Source organism: Nicotiana sylvestris, chromosome 7 (genome assembly GCF_000393655.2).
Source record: "Nicotiana sylvestris chromosome 7, ASM39365v2, whole genome shotgun sequence".
Classification (NCBI taxonomy): domain Eukaryota; kingdom Viridiplantae; phylum Streptophyta; class Magnoliopsida; order Solanales; family Solanaceae; genus Nicotiana; species Nicotiana sylvestris.
Window position 1 is genome coordinate 8,459,033 of NC_091063.1, and position 8,885 is coordinate 8,467,917.

General features: G+C 31.1%; 1 protein-coding gene across 1 annotated transcript; it reads left to right on the forward strand.

The window, feature by feature from the left end:
- The first annotated feature begins 498 nt into the window (after positions 1 to 498).
- On the forward strand, positions 499 to 5,928 carry LOC104237687 (beta-galactosidase 15-like). Its single transcript, XM_009791879.2, has 15 exons — positions 499 to 678; positions 1,234 to 1,442; positions 1,540 to 1,606; positions 1,707 to 1,943; positions 2,571 to 2,659; positions 2,754 to 2,859; positions 2,988 to 3,075; positions 3,194 to 3,312; positions 3,415 to 3,576; positions 3,919 to 4,100; positions 4,204 to 4,307; positions 4,414 to 4,523; positions 4,629 to 4,859; positions 5,134 to 5,348; positions 5,441 to 5,928. The coding sequence occupies exons 1-15, from the start codon at positions 517 to 519 to the stop codon at positions 5,823 to 5,825; spliced, it is 2,466 nt and encodes an 821-aa protein (XP_009790181.1). The 5' UTR covers positions 499 to 516; the 3' UTR covers positions 5,826 to 5,928.
- The last annotated feature ends 2,957 nt before the right edge of the window (positions 5,929 to 8,885 follow it).

Below are 8,885 nucleotides of genomic sequence, written 5' to 3' on the forward strand. Positions count from 1 at the left end.
GCATGAAAAGTAGTTAAATTTCGGCTAATTTTTAAACAATTATAAATCTGGTTAATCCTAATTTCTCTCTATGTATAAAGTACTTGCGATAAGTACAAGAAAGTAGATAAGATTACAAAAATGAGCAATTAGAGTCCTAATAGGGGAAGGTTCGAAGGAGAAAAGGATTAATTAAGGATAATCTTTCCTTATTCTCATGATATATATAGTAACTTAGAGGTTTGGTATAATATTGTTTCCTTAACTTGTCTTATCCAAAATCAATTTGGCTTAAATTTTTTAAAATACCTTTCAAATTGTTTCCAGTTTTATCTAAACTACGTAGCAATATCTTTTTACTTAGGATAAGGATTAAAAAAAAGATTCTTAAAATCCAACCTTTTCTAATATACATTGGTTTTCAATGAAATTTGAGTTCAACTAAAATTCTAACTTCTTAACCTCTTATATATACCTGTCTAAGAACACATAAATCAGTGTTTAGTTTTTCTTCTCAAAATCACTTCTCTTGCCGCTATGGCTTCTTTCAAGAGTTGTGTTTTCTTTCTCTTTTTGTTGTTCGTTATTAGTTCCATTCATGCTTATCAAGTTTCTCACGACGGACGAGCTATCACCATTAATGGTGAAAGAAGAGTTCTTTTATCTGGCTCCATTCATTACCCTAGGAGCACTGCTCAAGTAAAACCTTAGTTTCTTACTATTTCATTACGTTAGCTTTTTTCTAATTTATATAATTGTATCATTGTATGGCTATTATATATGATTGCATGTTTGTTTTTGCTTTATAACTTTTTATTTATTTATGAAGTTTGTTTAAACTTGGTTTTATGAGCCGAGAGTCTATGGAAACATCCTTTCTGCCTTCCTAGCCTCAGAGATGGATACATGATTGGGTTCAATTTAAAGAATTTTTGCCATGAACTCATTGTATTTTTAAAGTTATGGGTTCAAACCTACTATATGTTACAATTTTAGTGAATTTTTATATATAACTTTGCGTCGCAAGTATTGGTTCAGTTGAACTTGGTGTTACATATGTACATCCGCATCTCCCTAGGGTAGCGGTAAGGTTTTCATACATACTACCCTCCTAGGATCTCGCTTGTGGGATACTACCCTCCTAGGATCTCGCTTGTGGGATTTCACTGATTTTTTTTAATTTATTTTTTGGTTGTTGTTGTTGTTGTTATTATTGGCGCTTAAACTTAATGTTATGTTGTTTGGTTTTGGTAGATGTGGCCAGATTTGATAAAGAAAGCAAAACAAGGTGGATTAGATGCGATTGAAACCTATGTATTTTGGAATGCACACGAGCCACTTCGTCGCCAATATGATTTTTCTGGAAATCTAGATCTCATAAGATTTTTGAAAACAATTCAAGATGAAGGACTTTATGCCGTTCTTCGTATTGGACCTTATGTTTGTGCTGAATGGAATTATGGGTAATAAATTCTTCTTAATATAAGATAGTACGTAATTTCTTTTTAATTTACTATTTTCTTTAATCGACTTATAATAAATCTGTATATATTTATTCAGAGGATTTCCAGTATGGTTACACAATATGCCTGGAGTTGAGCTCCGCACAGCCAACCAAGTTTATATGGTAAAGTTATGAGTATTATTAAACTAAATTACTACATGTAAAATTTTGGTTATGGCCTGAATATATCTAACATAAAATAAATGTTGTGGTGTTGTTACAGAATGAGATGCAAAATTTTACTCAGTTAATAGTTGATATGGTGAAACAAGAGAAGCTATTTGCATCTCAAGGAGGTCCAATTATTTTAGCACAAATTGAGAATGAATATGGAAACGTACAAACATCTTATGGAGATGCTGGAAAAGCTTATGTTGATTGGTGTGCTAATTTTGCTCAATCACTTGATATTGGTGTTCCTTGGATCATGTGCCAACAACCTGATGTTCCCCAATCCATGGTAATTTTTTCCCTATAATTTACGAGTTTGAATTGTGGAATCGGCTATTAATACTTGCATCAATGTAAATTGTTTATGTCAAATCCCATTGGGATTCGGCCATTCCCTGGACCTTGCGTGAACGCGAAATTCTCTTTATAGTTCACGGGTTTGAATTGTGGAATCATCTATTGGTGCTTGCATCAGGGTAGACTGTCTGTGTCAAACCTTTTTGGGGTCCGACCCTTCCTGAACCTTGCTTGAACGCGAGATGCTTTTCTCTCTATACTTCACGAGTTCATATTGTGGATCAGCCATTAATGTTTGCATCACGGTAGGTTGTCCCATTAGGTTTTGGTCCTTCCATGGATCTTGTGTGAACACGAGATGCTTTTCTCACTATAGTTGACGGGTTCATATTATGGAATTAGTCATTGATGGTTGCATCATGGTAGATTGTCTACGTCAAACCCCATTAGGTTTCGGCTCCTCCCTAGACCCCATTAGGGTTTGGCCCCTCTCTGGACCTCATTAGGGTTTGGCCCCTCCCTGAATCCTGCGTGGACGCAATATACTTCTTGCACCTGGTTGGTATCTTCCTGTTTTCTTTTTAATGTATTGATGTAATAAAATAATGTTTGTTTCTAGATAAATACATGCAATGGTTGGTACTGCGATGATTTTACACCAAGCAATCCGAATACCCCAAAGATGTGGACTGAAAATTGGACTGGATGGTAAGTTTATTTTATGGATTGATTTTGGTTATTTTTTAAGTTGTTTGTTAATTTAATAATGTATTAATATTCACAATTGTCTATGTTTGTAAAGGTTCAAGAATTGGGGTGGCAAAGATCCTTTAAGAACAGCTGAGGATGTTGCTTATGCTGTTGCACGATTTTTCCAAACTGGTGGCACATTCCAAAACTATTATATGGTTAATCTTCTATTTAATATTTTCTTCGTTCATTTACTTTTTCATAATATATTAGTTTTTTTATGTTTTGCATTAATTCGATTTGTTACAATAGCAATAGTTAATTTGTTTTAAAACTAATATTTCAGTACCATGGTGGGACAAATTTTGGGAGAACATCTGGTGGTCCATATATTACTACTACATATGATTACGATGCACCACTTGACGAGTTTGGTAAGTTATTTAATTTCTCTAATACAAGATATTGCGTAAACGCGGGTTTCTGCTGCCTTTTTTAAAAAAAAATATTAATGCGTTGTTAAATTAATTGCATTGTGTTTATATCTTGAAGGAAATTTGGCACAGCCAAAATATGGTCATCTGAAGGAACTTCATGATGTGTTACATTCAATGGAGAAAACTCTTACCAGTGGAAATATTACCAACTCTGATCTTGGAAATTCTGTTGCGGTATATATATTGATAAGATCAAGTTATCAAATTTTCCTATTTGTAGATTAAAAAGTTACAATATTTTTCTTAATAATTTTTTTAAAATTAAATGCGATTTAGGTCACTATTTATGCTTTGGACGGACAATCAAGTTGCTTCTTTAGCAATGCAAATGAGACCACAGATGCAACCATCAATTATAAAGGTGTTCAATACAATGTCCCAGCTTGGTCCGTTAGTATTCTACCAGATTGCAAGACTGAAGTTTACAACACAGCCAAGGTAATATAATCAGTTTATTTGCTATGTACAATCATAACAGCACCGCTATATAACGATTATTCATTATAAAAGAGTTTTTATGGAACCAATGTTTATGCTATGTTATAATATATGTTTTCTATAACAGAAGTTTGCTCTAAACAACCAAAATAAATGAGACTGTTATAGAGAGGTTTGACTGTATACTGGTTACGAAAGTAAACAATAAAATTGACCGTCTATTTGTATAAAGATCACCAAAGAAGAACCTCTAGTACATTCCAATTTATTAGGTGACATCTTGCTAATTAAATTATTTTGATTTTTTTATCATTAATTTTTTTGTTTTGTTTTTGGGTATAGGTCAATACACAAACTTCTGTAATGGTGAAGAAATCAAATGAGCCAGCTTCTCTCCAATGGTCATGGAGGCCTGAGAAGGTAGATGAAGCTGTGGTTCTTGGAAGAGGACGATCTTCTGCTCATGAATTGGTTGATCAAAAAGTTGCTAATGATGTTAGTGACTACATGTGGTACATGACTAAGTAAGTTTCTATGCACATTTTAATTATATATTAGCTACTCCATCTGTCTAAATTGTTCTTCTATATCGGCATTCTAACATGCTATACTGAAAATATGAAATAGTGTCTATATTGGCAAGAATGATCCAATCTGGAGTGATAATATGACCCTTCGAGTTAATGGCAGTGGCCACATTCTTCATGCTTATGTCAATGGCCAATATCTTGGTAAGAAATCAAGAAGTTTATTTATTTATTTTTTTTATTTTTTTTATTTTTTTTTTGGGATCTTTGGTAAGTCTTACTATTGATTTTATGAAAATAAATTATATAGGTTCTCAATGGGCAACATATGGAATATTCAACTATGTTTTTGAGAAGCAAGTTAAATTGAATCCAGGCAGGAATCATATATCATTGCTTAGTGCTACTATTGGATTACAGGTATATACAGTTTCTTTTTGTATTATATTCTTAACAAAAATTAATGTTTTTATTTTTTAATGTTCACTATATATATATATTTTTTTTTTTTTGGTAAATTAACAGAATTATGGAGCTCACTTTGATACAGTACAAAGTGGAATTCCTGGTCCAGTTGAAATAATTGGAAAGAATGGCGATGAGAGTGTGATTAAGGATTTGTCTTCACACAAATGGTCTTATAAGGTAGATTTGAATGGTATTAACAATAAGCTGTTTTCTGGAAACCCTAAGTTTGAGAATGGACAATGGTTCTCTCAAGATGTTCCAATCAATAGAATGATGACATGGTACAAGGTAACACTATATAGAATCTTATCTCTACCTCTTTCTCATTTTTTTTATATATACGGTCAAACCTCTCTATAACAATCATTTTTCAATAATAACATTTTATCTTATATTATGTAATTTTTATAACAATAATTTTCTCTGCCAAAAATGAAGGGATTTTTATACAAATAACTGGTCATATTCATTGTTTACTTTTCCTGGCCATATGGAGAGGCTTGACTGATGTTGTATATCTAATTTTATTGACAAACTTTTTTTTTCTTTGGGGGGGGATTAGACAACATTCAAAGCTCCACTAGGAAATGATCCAGTTGTTGTAGACTTTCAAGGTTTGGGCAAGGGACATGCATGGATTAATGGTGAAAGTATAGGTCGTTATTGGCCAAGTTATTTAGCAGAAGAGGAAGGTTGCTCTACTGATTTATGTGATTATCGTGGTAAATATGGTCCTGACAAATGTGCTTCTGGTTGTGGTGAACCTACTCAAAGATGGTAATTTTTTTACTTATCTTTTTATATAATCAGAAATTAAATTCCATGCACTGACGATATAATAATAATACGTTACTTACCATTTGTTATAGGTACCATGTTCCTCGTTCGTTCTTGAAAAGCGACGAAAATACATTGGTTTTGTTTGAAGAATTTGGTGGAAATCCATCACTTGTAAATTTCCAAACAGTTCAAGTTGGAACAGCTTGTGGAAGTGCATATGAGAATAAAACTATGGAATTATCATGTAATGGTAAAGCTATTACTGCAATTCGTTATGCTAATTTTGGTGAAACAGAAGGAATTTGTGGCTCTTTTGACAAAGGTAGCTGTTCAAGTGAGAATAATGCTGTTTCTATTATTGAAAAAGAATGTGTTGGAAAAGAGAAATGTTCAGTGCTAGCATCTGAAGGAGTGTTTGGATCGACAAATTGTGGAAATAATGCCAAGAGACTTATTGTTGAGGCTGTATGTTAGATTTAAGTTTAAACAATTATAGTAATTGTTGATAATGTTGCTACATTATGGTTTTGTTGCAAGTAGATTAGTTTGAATTTTCTGTTAAATAGTTCGTTTTAGTTTTCATTTATTGTATTCTTATGCGTAATTAACTCTTTTTTAAGAGTAATGAAATTTAGCTTAAATTTTATCCTCCACGTTTTTCTTTATACATTTTATTTTATTTGACATGGTGTTCATGCTTTATTTGTTTCTTTGGGACAAGTAGCAAATGTTGTGAAAACTTGGTTTAGACTTCTATTTTCACTTTGCGCCTAAATATTTGTTTGGACTTTCAATTTTCTCCTATACAAAATCAACTCCAGAAGAATTAACTATCTACTACTCTCTCTATTTTAATGTATGTGTCCATAAAATACTATTTGAGAAATCTACAAATTGAAGTAGATATTTGACCGAGAATTTCTTAAATATTTTATAATATTTTGAAAATATAAATTATTTATAACTTATAATAGTTTGTTTGTAATATTTTATTTTATTTTAAAAACTTAAAAAGTTTAAATCTAATTTCATAACCAAAACTAAGAACTTTGAACCTTATGCTTCGAATCAAGCACATAAATTGAGACAGGAAGTAACTTTCAAGTGTTTCACACGAAGTAACAATTGTTGTGAAAACTTGGTTTAGACTTATATTTTCACATTTTGCCCCTAAACTTTTGTTTGGACGTTCAGTTTCAAATTTTACTCCTATACAAAATCAACAACACAAGGATTAACTATATATTTACTAATTCAAGGTGTTTGACAAAGGTTTTCTCTTTACACATATATTCAATCTATGAGGTGACAAATGACAATAAGATAGATTCATATTTAATTTAAAAAGGGTTTTGACAATAAGTTATTTAAAGTTGATTATTTCCCCAGTTAGAGGTATTCTAAAAATATTTGCGATCGAATAAATAACATCTGAAGCATACCTAGTCTATAATAATTGTCCTTTATAAACACCTAAAAATTGCCAAAATGTTATGATAAATATCACATTATGGTGGATGTCTACTCTTCTTCCATGATCTTCATCTCAAATGCTTAATGACATATTCAATGACATATTTTGTATGTTTAATGACATATTCCATGATATATTTTCTTCACTTTTTATGTCTATATAAAGGCCTTGTAATAGATAGGAAAATACACACAATTGAAGAAGAAAATATCTTCCTTCTCTCTATCTCCATTTCTTGTTCATGTTTTACTAAATTGCTTTATTTCCTTGCTCAATATTGTTACTTTGAGTTATATTTCATAACACGTTATCAGCACGAATTAGTCTCTATTTTCCACCCTAAAATTGAATTTGATTTTCTCATCGAAGTTAAAAAAGTTTGTGTTGCTGCCAATTGCAATAACTAGGTAATATGTTTCAATTTGGGTTGTTAACTCTTTGGTTATATACAAGATTTTGTGTGAAAACTATTCACTACAACATTACACATCTGTAGCTATGAAAAATATTGTAGCTAAATATGAAAATTTTCGTGGCAAAACACTTTAACCACAATATTTTTTTCCGTAGCATTCGTAGCAAAATGTAGCGTAGCTAAAAGTTAGCTACAGACTTTACATGGTCTGTGGCTAAGGAATAATACTTATTGCTACAGAAATTTTGTGTGTTGTAGCTATGATTGTAGAAGCTTTTTGCTACGAAAAATATACTTATAGCAAATGATTTTATTCCTTTGCCACGACAAAGAAAATTTGTAGCAATCTTCATATTGTAGTTACGAAATTTTGTATCGTAGCAAAAAGACTAAATTTATTTGCTATGCAAACTCAAATTTTGTGGCTATTTCTATAGCCTAGTCTCGTGGCAATAGTACTCATCTTTAGCTACAACTTAAAAATTTCTAGCTATGAATTGAAGCATTTGCCATAAACCTTTTCATATTGTAGCTAAAATTCCATACTTTTAGCCATGAAATATATAGAACTATAGTAAAAGATTTTATTCATTTGCTACGGAAAGTAAAAATAAATAGTCATGTTCTTGATGCGTGGCAATTGTAGGAGTATATGTTTAGCTACGAATTCAAAATTCCATAGCTAAGATTCCATTTTATTTTGCCATGAAGCATAAAATTGTAGCAATAAATTTTCTTCATTTGCTATGAAAAAATGTATAGCCATGTTCTTATTATATGGAAATATGTGTGTGTGTAGCTACAAATTTAAAAATTTCATTGCTACTAATTAAAAAAAATTCCACAACCATTATTAGCCACAATATTTCATATAAAGCCTATTTAGGAAAACAATCAAATTTTGGCAATGAAACATATAGGCAAATGTAGCATAAATCTTCTTCAATTACGTAATAAATGCAATTTATTAGTAAAAAGATTTAACAAAGGTTCAACAATATCAATTCAAATATTAAAACATCGTTTGAAACATATCAATAAGCTTTGACAAGAGGAAAAACATTATTCATGTGCCTGGTGACCTTGATGCTTTTATAAGTCCTCCACAAGCTGCAATAACAATAGAAAAAAAGTAAATAACTAAATGATACAATGAAGCATTTTTATATAAAACAATTAAATTTTATTTTTAATATGAATACTACCTTAAAGAATCGCATATATACTAATTTATTAATATAAAAAGATACTAATAAAAGTCTAAGTTACATACCGTTAGATTGCATCATTTTGTTGTAGACCTTGTGTTGCAAGTATCATTCGTAATTTTTCTTCTCATTGTGTACTCATCTGTGCTAGTTGTTCATTCATATCTTTCTTGATTTCTTTAATTTGTTCCTTAGCTTCCCTTTTAACTTCTTTCACACGCTCATTTGCTTCTTTTTTGGTCAATTCTAGTTGCTTTATAAGCTGTACTTTTGTTGGTCTACCACCAAAATATTCACTGATATTTTTTCCGGGTCCATATGCACGAAGATATCCAATTTTTTCAGCCCCAAGAACTTTTTCGAAGATATCATCATCATTTAAAGAAATTTCTCCTTCTTTTTGCTGCTTTTTAAATTGGTCGAATTGAACCTACAAT

Excerpts from the sequence above, each read along its gene's own strand:
- LOC104237687 (XM_009791879.2), top strand. The coding sequence starts at position 517 with ATGGCTTCTTTCAAGAGTTGTGTTTTCTTTCTCTTTTTGTTGTTCGTT. Across the intron at positions 2,860-2,987 it reads CATTCCAAAACTATTATATG|TACCATGGTGGGACAAATTT; the intron begins GTTAATCTTCTA and ends CTAATATTTCAG. Across the intron at positions 4,524-4,628 it reads GTGCTACTATTGGATTACAG|AATTATGGAGCTCACTTTGA; the intron begins GTATATACAGTT and ends GTAAATTAACAG.